This window comes from Pinus tabuliformis, chromosome 5_1 (genome assembly GCF_031772625.1).
Source record: "Pinus tabuliformis cultivar Carrire ecotype Pingquan chromosome 5_1, CPIR1, whole genome shotgun sequence".
NCBI classification, from domain to species: domain Eukaryota; kingdom Viridiplantae; phylum Streptophyta; class Pinopsida; order Pinales; family Pinaceae; genus Pinus; species Pinus tabuliformis.
The window spans coordinates 65,519,846-65,540,229 of NC_142305.1; the positions used below are offsets into that span (position 1 = coordinate 65,519,846).

A 20,384-nucleotide genomic window follows, 5' to 3' on the forward strand; every position below is an offset into this window, starting at 1 on the left:
AGGTTCACCATATTCCCAGAAAGGATCCAATTTCCTTGGCATGTTTGTTTTTGAATTTTGAATTTGCAAACCTATGGAAAAATAAGGATTAGGAAATAGGAATTTAGGATTACATAATACAAATTACAATTTAGCATTTACAAAATTACAAGTTAATTATTTCCAAAATCCCAATTTCTAAACCCAAGTTACCCAACCAAATGCCAATGGCAAATGCCAAAAAACAATGAAAATTCAAAAAAAATAAACAATGTTTAAAAAAAATGAGAAAATAAAAATAAAAAATTGGTTCTCATAGTCATAACAAATTACCCATCCCAAATCAATGAAAAATTACAAAAAATTCTTGAAAAACAATGTAAAACAAAGTTTTTATAGAAGCAAAACAAAAAAAAATTAATCTACATACCTTTTTTATGGACAAATTGGTGATCTTGTCTTGGATTTCTCCTAAAACCACTTGGATTCGCTCCCAAATTCGACGGAAACCCTTCAGCTCCTCTCCCTCACCTCTTCTTCTCCTCCTCCGCGCGCAGACAGCATAATGAAATAAAAAAAATCGTTTTTTGCCTATTAAAAGCCCGCTGCCCCGACGGCCTGCGATTTTTTCCATAAAAATCGCGATTTTTTCCAAAAAAATCGCGATTTTTTCGAAAAAATCGGTATAAAAAAAAATGCGCGATTTTTTGGTATAAAAATCGCGATTTAAGCGGGAAAGGGAAAAAATCGCGATTTTCCGATAAAATCGCGATTTTATCGCGATTTTAACAACACTAACTGAGAACGGATCAAACCATCCTAGATTAATCTTCTGTGGAATCTTCTAATATCTAAAAATTTGTGATGAATAGTTATCGTTGGTCTAGATTCTGCAAACTTCGGTATTCTTCGAAACATAAATTTGTCGTTTATGTTCTCAGTGACACTAGGACGTAGATTGATGGGAAAGTCTACTCTTTTGATTCAGAGGTTGATAAATAGTTCTTCTAGTTGGACTTTCCCTTATCATGTTAGTAGTTGTTTTCTGATTTCCTTCGGGCATTGTTGTTGTTGATTTAGCTATTGAATCATCATTTGGAATGCCCATCGTTTGAATTGCAACTTCTGCATGTGTCTTCACTTCAGTAGGTTTATCCTCTGCTTGAGTTACGATTTTGACTGGATCGGTATTTGTTTCTTTATCTTCAACTTGGACTAAAACAACTGGAGACTTCAATACTACTTCTTGAAGTTGTTCTAACTTGTCATTTAGTGATTTCTTGTCACTTTTAAGTTTCTTTATTTGTGTAAGTAAGACTTGGTTATGATTCCTTAGATATGAAAGTTCGCCATTTTCTGAATCGTTGACTTTGTCCTTAGTATCTTTCTCTTTATTTTTTAAATTTTTTATTGCTCTAATAATTTTTTATTAAGGGTTTTAAGGCACAACTTTTCTTTTCCTTTTTCTGATAGATTCTCTTTTAGTTCCTTATCAGAACTTTCATTTTCTTGTTTTAGTCTTTGTTTCTTAACCTTGGACTTTTTTATCTGCGAAAGTAATTTCTCATTGTGGTCCCTTAAATGCCAAATTTCTTTGTTGCTTTTTGTTCATTTTTCATGAAACCAATCTTGGAGATCTTTATATTTCTTCTCCGATGCTTCGTTCTTTTGTTGAAGTTTTGCGATTTCTTCATTTGATTGTTTTATTTGCATCTGCTCATTGTTTTGATGTTTTTCTATACTAAATAATCTTCTACACCTTGGACAACGTAAATTGCATTTTTTTTATATATGTATATCCAATTTTGTCTAAACAACTTGGACATTTAGTCCAAAATAGTGATTGTTGTGTGGGACTCATCTTGAGTACTTCATTATTTTCGCAATAGGCTCCATTTTTCTTGACTTGATAACCTTCCTTAGTAATTTAATTAATTCTTTATTTTCTATATATATATATTCTCAACAATTATTTTTTTCTTGAACTCTTTTTTTATAACTTCTTTTTTACTTTATTTTGTTTTTTTCAAAAAAAAAAAAAAAAAAAAAAAAATTAAAATCTATATATATTTATAATTTTTTTCTTTTTTTCTTTTTGAAAAGTTACAACCCTAGTGAAATGTGGCTATTCACCTCTTTGGGGTATAATATAAAATATATGTCCACTTATGTGCCTTTGACTCGGTTAATTTTTTCCACATAAAAGTTAAAGCTTACCATTCACATAAAGATATTTTGTATTACTTAATGAAAAATCAAGATAATATTATCTACTCCTCTTTCTCTAACGTATAGTTTAAAGATGTTTGGAAAGATTCCATTTTGACTTTATCATGCACTTTTTATCAATAACGTAGAACCTTTTAATATATATGAATGTTCTCCTTCAAAATTTACATCAAACTTATTTTTTACTAGAACCATTGAAATGTCAATGGCCAAAGGCCTTATTATTATTATTATTATTTTTTAATTAAATAATTATTTATTTATTTTTACTATTTTTTTTATAATATTTTTTCTCATTCTTTTTTTTAACTCTTTTTTTAAGTGGCCAAGGCCCTGACCGAAAATGAAGAAACTCCAACTCGCATAGCGAAACGCTTTAGTTGCGACGACAAGTTGATGGCCAAAGGCCAGATCAGACTGGTTCTCTTCAATAGTTAAGCGTCCAAAGGATCGAACAACTCTGATACCAATGTAACGACCAAAAGTCGTATACGCAACGAAAATCTTTAAAATGATTCAAAGACGTAAATGTCCATTTTAAGAGATGTAATTGTATATTGAATATTGTATATTGAATTGATATAGGATAAGAGATGATTACAAATGAGAATGAGGGCCTACTTATTTACCCTAGGCACGTACCCTTTCATGAATGGTCATGTTTGTAAGACATGCCTCTTCATTACTAACTAATCATTAGTTAATTAATTATTATTTAGTATTATTATATTTATATTTATTATTTTTATATGAATTATATTCATAACATTAGCCCATACTAGGAGAGGTTTATGAAGGGTGGGATTCCATGATTGAGTTCATACAGAGCATTATTTTATAGAATGAATGTCTAGAGAATGGGACATCAACCAAAACCTTTTTCACCACCATGCAAAGTGTTCTTATCAATAGTTGGGATAAGAATTGCACACGTTTATATTACTTAGCTCACTCATTGAATCCTAAATACTACAACAATGATTGGCTCAATGGTGGGCCTTCATGTAGATTCCTTCCTCACATGGATGGTGAGAATTCATAAGGGAGGAAGGATGAATTTAGACAAATATATCAGGATAGAGCATCTCTTGATGAGGTGGAGGGTTTCATAGAGTTTTCCACTAGTGTTGAGAGAGTTGGAGGCTATATTGTAATATGATACAGGGGGGCTAAGAATCCCTATGCTTGGTAGGAAACTCATGGGGTAGCATGCCCTCTTCTACAACATGTGGCCATAAGGCTCCTGTTAAATTATGCAACTAAAGTCAAATTCCACTTTGGACAGCTCATTTGATGGAGATAATTATTGCATTAAATTCCTCTTTTCGAGAGGACCAAAATCGACCTAAAGATCACTCAAATCGGACAAGGAGAAGTGTGTTTTTGAATTAAAACCCACTCATGTGCAAAAATTCAAGGTTGGCTTCAAAATCATGTAGGCTCATGAAGCCCAAACAACATGTATTTTCACCCTCATCGATTCATATAAATACAAGAGACCTTCATCCTCATTTGGCACTTCATCACCTCATATCACATCTTCTCTCTCCTATTCCTATTGGGTCGTACAACTCAAATTAGAAGGATTCCTCTCACACATGCCAAGGGCAGGTGGTTATTTTTGATTGGGCCGAGTTGTAGGATAGTAGCAAGTTTGTTGCATGGTGTTGACCAACGTTGACCAGGGTGAAGTGGACCTCATTTGACTGTGGTTTTGGGTGGAAAAGTTTGATTTATGTAGGTTGCATTGAAAGACACACAAATCGAGGAATTCTAAGTAGTTTCACTGACGTTGACTTTCTGATTTGACCACAGAAAATTGCATACTTTGCAAGCAGACTTTCTCTCTCTTATGACCAAGTTTGACTAAGGTAGATCGAGCTCATAAAGGGTTGTGTTGGCTATTGATTGATGACTAGTTAGGGCTGACTGCATTGTTGTTGACTGTTGTTGATTTTGAAAAAATTACAGTTGACTTTTTCTCTCTCTCTCTCTTGTCTCTATTTTGGATAGATTCTTGGCATATTTGGATATTGGATATTGTCATTGGATATTGGCTAGTCAAAGTTTGACTTTGACCCTTGGATGATGTAATCTCTCCACTGAACATATGAAGGAAATCTAACAGAAGAAGATTTGCAAGGGTTTTCTCCCTAGTGGGGTTTTTCTCTGGTCATTGACCAAATATTGTTTCTGTTGTCTCTTGGCTGTCTTCCATTGTGCATTTGTTTAATTGCTCTATCTACTATTGCTCTACTGTCATTGGAAAATTGAAGAAGTAAAATTGTTAATTTGGATGCTATTGGATATTGTTAAAGTAATAGTTGCAGCATAGAACAAATTGATGAAAAATTAACATGGTATCAAAGTTGAGGTGAAGACAAGCCCAAGAGACATAAAGCAAGAGCATCCATTTTCTAGTAGCTGATCGAAAAAGGGAAAATATTTTGGTAAAAATGTCTTCCTCTTTCTTCAAGGAGCATGAGAAGTTGGGTGACTCATCTAACTTTGTTGCATGGAAAGTTAGGTTGGAGATCATAGTTGACAACAATGATGTTCTGGACTTCATTCAAGGAAGAGATCTTGAGCCTCTAGAGAATTCTTTTGCTGCTGTCAAAAACAAGCATAAGAAAGGTGAGTTAAAAGCAAAGCAAATTATAGTTGATGGTTTACAAGATAATCTACTTGCGTATGTTGGAAATTTGAGAAGGTCTAAGGACATGTATGATAAGATAGCTGGCATGTATGAAGTCAACAATTTGAATGAAATCATCTCTTTGAAAGATCAACTCAAAGACACGAAGATGAACAAAGGAGAATCTATGCAATCATATATTATGAGGATATCTCGTCTTAGAGATCAATTGCAAAGAATTGGGGAAACCACACCTGACAGGGAATTGGTGATTGTAACTCTTAGAGGCCTCCCTCCCATTTGGGAAACCTTCATTACTACTATAAGCAACAACAATAGCTTCCCGTCATTTGATGAGATTGTTGGAAAGCTCACTCGAAAAAAATCAAGGATGATATCTAGAGGAAGAATTCAGGGATCAAATGAAGGAGAGCCCACTTCCAACATTGCTCAAGGAAAGAAAAAGAATGCAAAGAAAGGACAGGGAAAGCCATCTAAATCAAGAAGACCTCCTTAATCTAATTGAGATTCCAAGGATTCAAGAAGGTGAGAGAGAGATGTTGAGTGCTACAATCATCATCGAAAGGGTCACTATGCTCGAGATTGTCTCGAAAGAGAGATGCTCCAAGAAGAAACTATTCAAGGTCCTACAACAATAATTGTGGCTTCAACAAAAATAGGTCATATGAAAAAAGAGACGATAGAAAAAGGAATGAAAGAAGAAGAGCCTCCCCTGATGATCGCCAAGATAACTACCGTCTACCTAAGAGGTCAAGGAACTCTAGGTATGAAGGCAATGCTACTAATCAATTTGAATATATTCTCATTTCCGCATTATCTAGTTCATCTCCTCCAAATTCTTGAGATGGTTGGTTGATAGTGGGGCCTCTCATCACTTCTCTGGATATAAGGAGTTCTCTCTAATTTGGTAGAGAGGGAGACCAATTTGAACATTATTCTTGGTGACAATACCACTCATCCCGTAAAGGGCTTTGGGTTTGTCAAATTTCATTTGAACTCTGGGGAACCTGTCCTACTTCAAGGTGTATTATATGTGTTGGGATTAAAGAAGAATTTGATTAGATATCTGCTTTGGAGGATAAAGGAATGATGGTTGCATTCATTAAAAGAAAAGTACTTACATGAGAAATGCCTTCACATTAGGAACTAGGTTTGAAGGACTCTATAGAGTCATTGGAAGACCTCTTCTAGCTATGGTCCATAATACAAATCTTCAAAGCGAGTTGTGGCACCGAAGGTTGGCCCATCTACATTATGATGCTCTTCCAAAATTGAAGAAGTTGGTCTCTGGGATCCCCGATGTTCAAGCTCAACATGATGGAGTATGCCCTGGGTGTGCAAGTGGAAAGAAGACAAGGGGACCATTCCCCTCTAATCAAAACAAGACGAAAGAAATTCTTCATCTCATTCATTTTGATATATGTGGTCCAATGCCTGTGCATTCACTTGGGGGTCATCTTTATTACATCACCTTCATCGATGATTTCTCAAGGAAGACATGGATATACTATTTGAAGCACAAGGATGAGGCATTCGAAATATTCAAGGAGTTCAAGGCTTTGGTTGAAAATCATACAAGGAAGAAAATAAAGATCTTCAGGTCCGACAATGATGAGGAATACATCTCAAATGAATTTATAGACTTTTGCAAGAAGGAAGGAATTAAGAAGGAGACCATTGTGCCCTACACTCCCGAAAAAAATGGAGTGGCTGAGAGAAAGAACAAGTCCATTGTAGAAGCTGCTTGAGCCATGCTCCATGATCAAAAGCTGCCAAAGTTCCTTTGGGCTGAAGCAACAAACACAACAGTATATGTTCAAAACAGGTTGCCTCATCAAGCTTTGGACAACAAGACTCCCGAGGAAGTATTCACAGGTGTCAAGCCCAATATTGGTCATCTCTAGATTTTTGGCTGCCTTGTATACTTCCATATGCTGATGGACAAAAGAAACAAGCTAGAAGCTACAGGAAGGAAAGGTATGTGTGTTGGATATAGTGAAGATTTTAAAGCATTTAGAATATATATTTCTAGTCAAAGGAAGGTTGAAGTTAGCAGAGATGTAATATTCGATGAAGATGTCGCTCCTCGGAAAGAAAGGGACCTCCCTCCGTCTCCTCCTCCTCCTAAAGACAAGTGTGATGATATGGATATTCTATAAGGTCCTTCTGTGCCTAAATTTGAGAAAGACATCGTTGATGATCCCATGGAGCTTATGGACTCTTTGGATCCTCCTCCAAGTGATCCTCCTACTAGGAAAAGACCACTTTGGCTCAAAGACATACTACAAGATGTTGAGAAACATGTTGCGGCTTCTGGAACTTTGAGGGAAAGCAAGAAGCCATGCAGGTACCAAGCATACGTTCTAGTTATGAGCAATATGATTCAAGTTGAACCTAGTACCTTCGGAGAAGTCGTTAAGGAACAAGTTTGCAAGGATGCAATGGCCGGTGAATATGAGTCTATTATGAAAAATGATGTATGGGGTATGGTGTCAAGATCGAAGGGGATATCTGTGGTAAACTCCAAATAGCTCTATAAGATCAAGCATGGGGCTAATGGAAGCATTGAAAAATACAAGGCAAGGTTCGTAGCCCATGGTTTCTCTCAAAAAGAGGGAGAAGATTACGATGATATATTTTCTCTTGTGGCCCAATATACAACCATCCGTTTGATTGTAGCCCTTGCTACAAGTCAAGGATGAATTCTCCATCAAATGGATGTGAAGACTGCTTTCTTACATGGTTTGCTGCAAGAAGTGTACGTAGAACAACCTCCAGGATTTGAAGTTTATGACAGGAAGACCCATGTATGCCAATTGAAGAAAGCTCTCTATGGATTGAAGCAAGCTCCCTGTGCTTGGTATGCTCGTATTGACAGTTACTTGATAAAGTTGGGATTCACAAGGAGAAATGTTGATCCAAACTTGTACTTCAAAACGATCCAAGGTATGCCTCTCATTTTGGTATTATATGTCGATGACTTATTCATGATAGGTGCAGACCCTCTCATTCTAGAATGTAAGAGGAAGTTGGCTTCCGAATTCGAGATGAAAGACCTTGGTTTGATGCACTATTTCCTGGGACTAGAAGTATGGCAAAAGTCGGGCGAGATTTTCCTTTCACAAGGAAAATATGTTGTGAAACTTCTAGAGAGATTTGGCATGGTTGAGTGCAAGTCCTTGCCTACACCTATGGAGATGAATTTCAAGAAGTTGTGTGGAGAAGTTGTTGGACCGGACCTAGCAAACCCTTCTTGTTGAAATTTCTAAGTCTGACACGTTAGAAATCCCTACTGCATTATCTGGTTTAATTTCTCCTACTTGTTCATTCCATTAACAAGTTATTTATAAATGTAAATGCTGAAATAAACACAAATGCAGCCTTAACTCATATACAGATCAACAACTGGAATAACTAAGACAATCACACAAGGGACACCGTTATTTTTGGACAATCGTCCCCAGAAAAACCCAATGCGGGAAAACCGGTGCAACAGATATGAGGGTCTTATTATTATGCAGTTTTTCAATACAACTAGGGTGCCAAAAATGGCTCACCCAATAGAGAATGCCCCAGCAGTAGTACCTCTCCTCGGAGAAAGATATTCCAGCTGATCAATCACCGGATGAACGATCCCACAACAACAATTGCAGCTCCTTAGCTGGACAGCGAAAGCTGCTCCAAGTTTCTCTGTTGCTCTGCGTCACACTTCCCGGCTCACCAACACTCAGTGTGCCCCACGGAAATTCTCCCAGTTCTGCCTCTTGTCCTTGCGTCAACTCTGCTAGCCTCTGCACAGCTACTAAATCCTCTGCGTCAGCCCTCAGACCCTTTGCGCAGCTACTGAAGCCTCTGTGTCAACCCTTAGACCCTCTGCGTCACCCACACTGGCCTCTATAGTTTCTTCGTGGCTCCCAACTGCCTCTGTGTCAGCCTCTCCAAGCTCTGCGCTCTCTCTCTAGCACTATCTCTACCTCTCTGCTATGTATTCTCGGCCTCGTGCCAAACTGCCCCTCACTGCAACAGATCACTAGCTCGATTCTCTCAGCAAACCCCACTCCAGAAAATCGAATTGACTGATCAATTTTGGTGTAGCTCCAACTAACCCTCAAGCCTCCTCTTATACTTTTCCTGTTGATGAATCAACGGCCGAGATCCCTAATCAACGAATAAGATTAGATTTGGCTTGATCCATGTCATTTAGAACATTCTCACCCAATTTTATATTAATAACCATTAATGTTTTAATTTTCCTAAGTTTAGACTTAGGAACCCCATTAAAAATATTAATTATTTTAATATCTCTCCAACCGAGTGGAATTTCCCCAAACCACTTTTGGGTCTTGGAGATCTTATGTGCCTTACCCTCTCCACCAATTTTCATGGCTGTAGCACATCCAATGCTACCACAAATCAACACTTCTGAGTATAGACAATTGATTGGCGCTCTGATGTTTCTGGTGAATACTCGCCCTAACATATGTTTTGCAAATAACACCTTGAGTCAATTTATGACCGAGCCTCACCATGTACATTGGGTCACTGCCAAGCATGTATTGAGATATCTACATGGGACTATGAACCATGGATCGAGATATGCCATTAGAGACATTAGACTACATGGATATACAGATGTAGATTGGGCTGGCAATGTTGTCGACAAGAAGAGTACTTCCGAATGTTGTTTTAGTCTGGGATCTACCATGATATCGTGGATGAGCAGGAAGCATAAATTTGTAGCCCTTAGCACTGCTGAGGCCGAGTATAAGCCTTGCAAGTTGTGAAGCAGTTTGGTTGAGGAAGCTCTTTGGAGAGCTATTTGAGCAGGTTCTGGACACGACAATTATCTATTGCAACAACAAGAGTGGGATTCGTTTGTCAGAGAATCATGTTTTCCACGACAAGTCCAAGCATATAGAGATCAGATATCATTTTATCCGAGACATGGTGCAAAGAGGAGCTGTGAGACTCCACATTTCGACAGATGAGTAGATAGCGATATCCTCACCAAGGTTTTGCCGAAAGGAAAATTCTTGGTCTTCATAGAGGAACTTGGACTGGTTGAGATGACTCTTTCGAATAAGGGTTTGGGCTAATCAAGAACACTGAGCGGTGCTCTCCCCCCCGGGTTGAGCTCCCGGTTTGTGGAATGGAGCTATAGGGCTCCTGGGGATGAGCGACCTCTAACCGATAGGATGTTGAGACCTGGGATCACCCCTAATCAGTTAGCGTCATGCCCACTCTGTGGGATAACCTATCCCATCTGGCCAATGGGTTGAGGGACTTGGGATAGAGTGTGATCTCTACCCCTTTCAGTAGGTGGATCTCGCCCAAGTTGGTGGATGCATGTGCTCTACCATCTAACTCTTCAGGGTTAAGATGAATGATCAAGGACAATAGGGTAGAGTGTGATCCTTACATTGATCTCACCTATTGTCAGGGACTCTGGGATAAAGTGTGATCCCTACACTTGGGGTAGGTTGGTCTTGCCCAATGTCTTTTGTTCCGAGTGGCAGCCATGGCTCCCCGATGACGACGATGATGATGATGATGATGATTCCGAGTGGTAGCTAAGTCTCCCTGACGGTGATAGAGACAGGGTGGTAGTTGGAGGCTAGAGCTACCTTGCAACATTTCTTCTTCTTTCGATTTGAGAATGTTCAACATGAGATGAGCAGAGACAAGCAAAGATGGTACATGATGACATGATGATCGATGGACAGATATTGACAGGTGGAATTCTCCCTAGTTGAGAGGGAGTATTAAATTATGCAACTAGGGTCAAATTCCACTTTGGACAACTCATTTGATGGAGATAATTATTGCATTAAATTCCTCTTTTCGAAAGGAGCAAATTCGACCTAAAGATCACTCAAATCAGACAAGGAGAAGTGTGTTTTTGAATTAAAACCCACTCATGTGAAAATTATCAAGTTCGGCTTCAACATCATGTAGGCTCATGAAGCCCAAACGACATGTCTTTTCATGCTCATTGGTTCATATAAATACAAGAGACCTTCATCCTCATTTGGCACTTTCATCGCCCCACGTCACATCTTCTCTCTCCTATCCCTATTGGTTCGTACAACTCAAGTTGGAAGGATTTCTCTCACACATGCAAAGGACAGGTGGTTGTTTCTAATTGGACCGAGTTGCAGGACAATTGCAGGTTTGTTGCAAGGTTTTGACCAGCGTTGACCAGGGTGAAGTTGACCTCATTTGACTGCGATTTTGGGTGGAAAAGTTCGATTTCTGCAGGACGCATTGAAGGACACACAAATCAAGGAATTTTGAGTAGTTTCACTGACGTTGACTTTTTGGTTTGACCACTGAAACTTGCAGACTGTGACAACAGACTTTCTCTCTTTTTTGACCGACTTTGACTGAGGTAGACAGAGCTCCTAAAGGGTTGTGTTGACTGTTGATTGATTAGGGTTGATTGCATTGTTGTTGACTGTTGTTAACTTGGACAAAAGTATAGCTAACTCCCTCTCTCTCTCTTGTCTCTATTTTGGATAGATTCTTGGCATATTTGGATATTGGATATTGGCTAGTCAAAGTTTGACTTTGACCCTTGGATGATGTACTCTCTCTATTGAACATTTGAAGACAATCTAATAGAAGAATATTTGCAAGGGTTTTCCCCTAGTCATTGACCAAATATTGTGTCTCTTGTCTCTTGGTTGTCTTCCATTGTGCATTTGTTTAATTGTTCTATCTACTATTGCTCTACTGTCATTGGACAATTGAAGAAGTAAAATTGTTAATTTGGGTGCTATTGGATATTGTTGAAGCAATAGTTGCAGCATAGAAGAAATTGATGAAAAATTACCAGCTCTTCTCTCAGGTTACTTCATTTTGTTGTTGCAAGAGGAATTGGAGAACATACAAAAATTTGTATAGTTTGAAGAAGGCCATACTTAACAGTGCAAGGCAAAGACAATGGTGTATTGTGCATACCAACCTCTAGTTTATTTACAAGCGGAGTGATTGAAGGGAAAGAAAAAGATGTGGAATGTGTTTCCTGATGATACAGATTTGAACAACAATGTTGAGTTGCCATTAGCCAACTTAGATCTTAATGAACCAATGCTAGATTTGGTCACTTTTGTTGATTATGATCCTCTTGAGCGGCATCTTCCATACCAATAAATGCATTGATTGGTTTGGATATAGAGGAGGAGGAGGGGGAGGATGGAGGAGAGAACAATGGCAGTGATGTTGATTATGATGATTGTGACATGGAGGAGGACTACTGACAATCACGAGCTATCAAGTTCTTTCATCTATGGATTGATGTAGTATCGATGTAATACATTTTGATTTTGCTTACTTAATGAGAAACTTGTAGTTTATGGTTCTAATTTCTTGTGTATTTGTCATTTCATCTTCATTGATGTAGTACTAGTAAGTCCTAGGTAGTAACTACTTATATGATTGAATTTATATCATGTAAAAGTTCTAGTTTCTAAATTCTAACAAAATTTAAATCTTTAAGTCTACATTTCATTTTTTTAAGTGTAATTTGTTTTTTTAATATATATTTATAAACCATGTTATCCTTTCTTGTGACTTAGCAATTAAGTAGTGTCAAGGGAACATCAAAATGACAATACCAATATTTTAACTATTTTCATAACCCCCAAAATAGAAATTCCTCGCATTGTATAAGTTTTTGCCATGATTAACCCAAGTGGAGGTATATTTTAGTGGCTAATGTTGAAAATAGTAGCGAGAAAGGATTCTTTGACCTGTGCCTTAGTCAAAGAAGTCACATCGAGTTCCTTCTTTAGCATGCTCGAGTTCCATATAATTTAAGACGAATTCCTATTATTTAGGATTTGTTCCTAAAAATTAGGATGAGCTATGAAGCAATTAAATAATGCATTCAAGTGGAAGACCGAGTCATTTGTCTTTTAGTGCAAGTTAATTGAGGAAAAGGGCAAGTTCTTGAGTCTCAAGTTCTAGAATTGAGACGAAACGAGTTGCATGAGTAGTTAACTCAATTAACTCAATCAATCACAAAAGCAACTTTCCTCAATTAGAAACTTGCTAACTTTAGCCATTCGAATTGCATTAAAAGGAGGAATGGATGCACTCATTTTATCATTATTGAGCACGGGTTTGTGTGAGGTTGTGAGAGAAAGGTGCCAAGAGAGATTGTGTGAATTGCTGGAGAAGAAAGCAATTCCTTAAGGAGATGTGCATAGAAATAGGAGGATTTCCTATTTAATAGGGGCTGCAAGTGCGCTGTCAAATAGGGCCTCTAGCACACATAAAAATAGGAGGTAGGATCAAGGATCAAGTAGGTGTTTCAAGCCTAGTCGAAGACAGGGAGAACCATTGTATTCTCCAATGAAACAAAGACTATTTGGAAGAGATCTATTGCTCATTCTTCTTCAATAATATTCTTAATCAAGCAGAGGGTTTTCCCAATTGGGTTCCCTAGAAAAATTGAGTTGCTAAATTGTGTGATTGTGTATTTATTTTTGTTCCTATTTCGCTGCAAATTAGTTGAGAAATTTTGTGTCTTATGAATAAAATCTACTTTTCAGATTTGTTCATCAAGCAGTTGCAGAATTTCATGGATTTTTCCACATGGTATCAGAGTTGTGAACAAAATAAACACTGCACGAAGGAGATCAGTTTATTGTTGGAGAACAGAAATCAATTTTTCAAGAGCAGGTTCCTTGGACAGGCAGTATGGCGTACCAAGGACCAAGAGCTGATCATTGTCTAGAGCAAGCATCGAACTTCATCTCTTGGAAAGGGAGGATTATGATAGTGTTGGAGGATAATGGTGTGGGGGAATTCATGAAGCAGGCTGTCCCAGTGCCTCAAGATCCCCAACAATGATGTCAACGCCAAGAGGATTATTCTAGAAGGGGTCAAAGATCATATAGTGCCTCATACCCATGAGAATAAGACAACTTATGAGATGTACAGTGCTATCCTGAAGTTATATCAAAGTACTAGTGATACCAGGAAGCTTGCTCTTAAGGAGAAGCTAAGGAGTATCAGGATGAAACAAGGAGAGGTCCATCACCACATATCTTACTAGGTTTACTCAGGGTTGAGATGAACTAAGCGGTGTGGGAGAAGTTGTATCTGATCATGACCTTGTGAGCTTTTCCTTGGAATTCACAAGTCTTGGAAAGGGTTTTAGGATGTTGTTAGTGGAAGAGAGAACTTTCCAAATTGGGAAAGATTTTGGACTCACTACATATAGGAAGAGATCCGAAGAGGAACCTTAGAAGGGAGATCAGTTAAGAGTTAAGACCGAGGATGAGGAGAACTTTGCTCTTACAGGGAAAGCCAAGGGCAAGAAAGGCAAAGGGAAGGGCGAGTCCAGTCAAAAGGGTGACAACAAGAAGAAAGATCTGAGCAAGATCAAGTGCTTCCATTGCCATAAGTTTGGGAGCTATGCTACTAAGCGTCCAAAGCGAAAGAACGGATCAGGTAAGGATCATGTTGCTACATCAGTTGAGGTAGATGGGTTTGCTTCTCAGTTTAAGAAAGACTTCTCATTGATAGCTTGCTTGGCAAGCTCAGTATGCGATAACACGTGGTATATTGATTTAGGAGCTTCTTTCCATATGGCCGGGAACCGAGCATATTTCAGTCAGTTGTAAAAGAAGGACACGCAGGTTCATATCGAGCTTGGAGATAATGGTAAGTATGAGACCAAGGGGGTTGGTACCATCAACTTTGAGAGGGACTCTAGGAACTCTCTCGATCTTAGAGATGTTCTCTATGTTCCAGGGTTGAAAAAGAACCTGGTTTCAATAGCAACCCTTGAGGACGAGGGATATGACTTCATCTTCAGCAGAGGTAAGGCATACCTCAAGCACTTGGGTTTTGGGAAAGTGAAGCAGATAGGTGTGGGGATGAGGAACTTGTACAAGTTACAGGTAGAGACTTGTGCAACCTTGAGTAGCAAGGCAAGTGGTGAGCAAAGTAGAGATGTTGGAGAACTTTGGCACAGGTGCATGGGACACTTGCATCATGGGGCACTGGAAATTCTTCAGCAGATATCCACAGGATTACCAGCTTGCACCTTTAATAAGAATGGAATGTGCAAGGGATGCAAGCTTGGCAAGTATTCCAAGACTTCTTTTCAGGGTCGAGACCGCAAATCCAAAGGTATTTTGGAGCTAGTGCATTCAGATGTGTGTGGACCCTTCTCCTCTCCTCTAATGAGATACATGTATTATGTTACTTTCATTGATGATTACTCTCGTAAAACCTGGATTTTTTTTTATGAAAACGAATGATGAAGTCTTAACCAAGTTCTTGGAGTTTAAGGCTTTAGTAGAAATCAAACAAGGAAGAAAATCAAGTCAGTGAAAAGTGACAATGGGGGTGAATATGTCTCCAATGCCTTCAAGGAGTTGTGTGCGAAAGAATGCATTAGGAGGGAGTTGATCGCACCTCATAACCTTCAGCGTAATGGGGTATCTGAGAGGAAGAACCGCAGTACTGTTAGAGCAGCCAAGGCCCTGTTGCATGATCAGGGATTGCCTATGTTCTTGTGGGCGGAGGCATGCAACACTGCAGTGTTTGAATATTTCTACAGAACAAGAGTCCACACAAGATTCTTGGACGAGTTACACCAGAGAAGGCTTTCACACGAAAGAAGCTTGATGTTTCACACTTCCGGATCTTTGGTACGAGAGTTTATTGCCATGTGTCCAAAGATAGCCAAAATAAGTTGGAGCCCACAACAGAAAAGGGTAATTTTGTTGGGCACAATGAGACAGTTTAGGCATACAGGGTGTATCTACCAAGTCTCAAGAAGACATTCTTGAGGTGAGATGTGAGGTTCGATGAGGACAAATCCTTAAGGGAGTCCCTTGAGAGGGAGCAGATGGCAGTACCTTAGATGGAGGAGCTATTGGCTCCTAAGGAGGAGCCTCGGGCAGGATCACAGAGAAAGTCTCAGATAGGTGGCAAGAGGCCCGCACAACAGGATGATGAGGAGAAGAGACCATTAAAAGAGCAGGTAGCTACTTAGTTAGAGAATCCTAGCACGAGGAGGAAGAAAGCCAAATGGGTTGACAAGTTGATTGAGGAGGCCCATGAGCAAGTTGAAGCTCTTAGTACCATGTTCAGGCAGAGCAGACATCCATAGAGGTACACAGGTTATATGGCACTGATGACAGAGTTGGTGGACATTGAGCCTTCTTACTAGGAGGCAACTTCTCAGCAGGTTTGGTTGGATGCCATGGTGGAGGAATATTCCTCCATCGTGAAGAATGTCGTTTGGGAGAATGTGCCACGACCTAAATGAAAGCTAGTAGTTGGATCGAGATGGATGTACAAGGTGAAGCATGGCGTAGATGGGAGTGTGGAGAAGTACAAGGCCAGGTTTGTGGCCAAGGGCTTCTCACAAATTGAGGGCATAAACTATGATGAGACCTTTGCCCCAGTAGCACGGTATTCATCCATCAAGACTATTCTGGCACTTGCAACACAGATGGGGTGGAAGATCCACCAGATGGATGTGAAGACAACATTCCTCAATGGAGTGGTTGAGGAGGAGATCTATATGGAGCAGCCAGAGGGGTTTGAGCAGTTTAGTAGAGACACACGTGTGCACGCTGAAGAGAGCTCTCTCTGGGCTCAAGTAGGCTCTGAGAGCATGGTACACTCGTATTGACAACTACCTTCAAGGATTGGCTTCACTAAGAGTGAGGTGGATGCCAACCTGTACTACATCATGGTTGGAGGGCTTCCACTCATTCTAGTGCTCTATGTTGACGACCTTATATTGATTGGAGCAGACAACTTGATCCAAGATTGCAAGGAGGACCTTGCAAGGGAGTTTGAGATGAAGGATATGGGGCTTATGCACTATTTCCTTGGCTTGGAGGTTTGGCAAGTTGATGGTGAGATCTTCGTGGGGCAGGGGAAGTACACTGCAAAGATCCTCCAGAGATTTCATATGTAGAATTGCATGCCCATGGCCATGCCTCTAGTCACAAACTGGAGGAAGGTGGATGTTAGCACAACAGAGCAAGTGGATGCTACAGTATACAGGTAACTCATCAAGTCGTTGATGTACTTGATTAGCACACGACTGGATATTTGTTTTGCAGTCAGCCAACTGAGTTAGTTCATGATGGAACCGACCAGAGTTCACCGGGTTGCTATGAAACATGTGTTGAGATATCTCAGAGGAACAACTGATTATGGATTGTGGTATAAACATGTTGATGGAGTGAGGCTTGAGGGCTTCACAGATGCAGATAGGGCAAGGTGCTCCACAGACAAGAAGAGTACTTCAAGTGGCGTCTTCAGAATTGGGTTAGCAGTTGTTTCTTGGTACAACAGGAAACAGAGTTTAGTTGCACTCAATTCAGTAGAGGTCGAGTACATGGTAGCTAGTTTGGCAGCATGTGAGGCTATTTGGATGAGGAAGTTGGTTGAGGGACTTTTCAGACAGAGGTTGGAGCCTACCATGATACACTATGATAATCAAAGTTGTATCAAACTCTCTAAGAACCCAGTGTTTCATGATCGCTCAAAGCATATCGAGATCATGTATAATCATCTAAGAGATTGTGTGTAGAAAGCGATAGTGAAGCTACCATACATTCCAACAGGGGAGCAAACAACAGACATCTTGACCAAGGCATTGGCAAGGAGCAGTTTTTTTCATTTCAGAGATAAGTTAGGAGTTGTTTAGAATCCCTTCCTCACTAAGAGGGAGTGTTGAAAATAGTAGCGAGAAAGGATTCTTTGATTTGTGCCTTAGTCAAAGAAGTCACATCGAGTTCCTTCTTTAGCATGCTCAAGTTCCTTATAAGTTATAACAAAATTCTATAATTTAGGATTTGTTCCTAAAAATTAGGACAAGCTATGAAGCAGTTAACTAATGCATTGAAGTGGAAGGCCAAGTTATTCGTCTTCTAGTGTGAGTTAATTGAGGAAAAGGACGAGTGATTGAGTACCAAGTTCTAAAATTGAGATGGAACGAGTTGCATGCATAGTTAACTCAATGAACTCAATCAATCAATCACAAAAGCAACTTTCCTCAATAAGAAACTTGCTAACTTTAGCCATTCAAATTGCATTAAAAGGAGGAACGAGGGCACTCATTGTATCATTATTGAGCACGATTTGTCTGAGCTTGTGAGAGAAAGGTGCCAAGAGAGCTTGTGCAAAATGTTGGAGAAGAAAGTAATTTCTTAAAGAAGTGTGCATAGAAATAGGAAAAATTCCTATTTAATAGGGGCTGCAAGTGCGCTATAAAATAGGGCCTCTAGTGCGCATAAAAATAGGAGGCAGGATCAGGGATCAAGAAATTGTTTCAAGCCTAGCCTTAAGGGAGGGAGAACCATTGTATTATCTAGTGAAACAAAGATTGTTTGTAAGAGATCTATTGCTCATTCTTCTTCAATAATATTCTCAATCAAGCAGAGGGTTTTCCCAGTTGGGTTCCCTAGAAAAATTGTGTTGTTGTTTGATTGTGTATTTATTTTTGTTCCTATTTTGCTGCAAATTAATGGCAAAATTTTGTGCCTTGTGAATAGAAACTAGTTTTCAGATTTGTTCATTAAGCAGTTGCAAAATTTTGTGGATTTTTCTACAACTAAAAATGGTTCACCAAAATATCTAGATTAGTAATATTCACCAAAATTTACAACTTTTAATAGTAAATTGTACATTTTTATTGAAAATTTTCCTGCGTCTCTATCTATGATTTTTTCCAAACCAAAATAATCTTATAGAATTGTTGGTATTTGGGACCATAAATATCATAAACAAGAAAGAAAATGCACATAAGAAACAAACTAAATTCACACAAGTAGACCTGGAATTTATATGGTAAAACCATGACAATGTGTCAAGGAGGTATTGGAATTCTTATTATTCAAGGTAAACAATGACTTTCCAACAATACATGAAGCTTCTCGGGCAACATCATTAAAATAGGAAGACATCGTTACACAACTTCCTATCGTTGCGCAATTATCTAAACGGTAAAGCCAGATTTACTGGGGTGATTACATTTGTAACAATTTTTTAATTGTTGTCATTCTTAACAAGAATACCATACTAAGTGGGATATGGAATATTTTAGGGATTCAAATATTATAATAAGTGAGTTTAATGGTTAAGAACATAGGCTTCCTCATAAAAAGTCACAGGTTCAAATGCAAGGGGAGTAGAGTAAGTACACCTTCATAGACTTTAGAAGTCAGATCCTTGGGTAAGGGTCCCTTGTCCCACTGACAAAAAAAGACAGTCTTATACACCACTTTGGTGTCTGGCTTGGCTGTGACATTATTTATATTATCATTATTATAATATTTAAATCCCTAAAATATTTAATGGCCCAAGGGATTAACTCAATGGGTTGTCACTGCATATGGCTACTCCTGTGCCAGCAATTTTCCTGCAAATTTTTCCCGGGGAATTTTTTTGGGGCCATAGTTCATTTTAAATTTGTGAATTCAGAGGAAAAAACAGAAAAGGCAGCATTCCCCTTTAGAATTATCCAGAGTTTAAATGTAAAAGTGAGCCTATTGGGCCGTTAGTTGCCCTTGTAATGGGCAATAACACTAACATAATGCAAGTCTACATGTCTCTCTATCTATAAATGTATATGTAGATTCCTACATCTCACACGAGAAAGAGAAACAGGGGTTTAGGAATTGCAGACCTTGAGTCGTCTTCCGAGTTCCTTGTAGAGAAGAAATCCGGAAAACTCAGCAGTACATGACCTCTCCAGAAACTCAACAAAGATCTTTCTGAGTGGGCCTTGCATTTTGTCTGCAGCCTCCTTGAATTCTGGATTTCTGACGAAATGGGTTTGATTATAGTCAGTCTTAAATTCTGCAAGCAAGGCTTTGAACTCTGACTGATCGAGATTCTTGTTGATTTCAGTGTTGAACAGCATCTCCATCTCATCAAAATCAGTTGTGTAGAAGCGAGGGGTGAGCAGTGATTCTTTGATGCCTTCTTTGGCACCCTTCTTATTATTATTCTTGGGCTTCTCTTTCACGACAGTTTCGGAAGCAGCAGCAGCCTTCACTCCACAATGACTGTATGAGCAAGCTCGTCTTTCCCTATTCACCATCGATGGCAATGGCCTAAAGCCATAGCCACCGAGCGTCCTACACGATGACAGTGATGAATCTGATGTACCCAACCGCAGTGGAAGAGCTAAATCTACTAAGGAATGGGCTGCCATGGCTGGCATTGTGAGCTACTACGCGTCGGAAGCTTAATTCCCACAACGAGACTAAGCAGAGGGAGAGAGGCGTAGCATTTGATGTAGAGGCTGAGAGCTCTTGCTCAGCTGAGACCAAGTGGTAATGATGTGGACACGTCAGATTAAACAGAGCCAATGAGAAAAGAGATAATTGAATCTGGTTGATTATGGGGATAGGATTGGATTGCGCTGAGCTGCTACATTTAAGAGGAGTATGTCAACTTAGGCCACTTTCATCTGATCGGGAGTAACGCCCTTCCCACGAACCTTTACAATGTTACAACAAATTAGTTTGTTGGC

The 20,384-nt window shown here is 39.1% G+C and overlaps 1 protein-coding gene across 1 annotated transcript in view; it reads right to left on the reverse strand.

Moving 5' to 3' along the window:
- Positions 1–20,168, reverse strand: part of LOC149163471 (magnesium-protoporphyrin IX monomethyl ester [oxidative] cyclase, chloroplastic-like) — a 44,983-nt gene extending 24,815 nt beyond the window's left edge. The window contains exon 1 of the mRNA XM_089431740.1: positions 19,533–20,168. Coding sequence (XP_089287866.1) covers positions 19,533–20,072 — 540 coding nt within the window. The 5' untranslated portion in view covers positions 20,073–20,168. The remainder of the gene's footprint in view (positions 1–19,532) is intronic.
- Between the last annotated feature and the right edge of the window lie 216 nt (positions 20,169–20,384).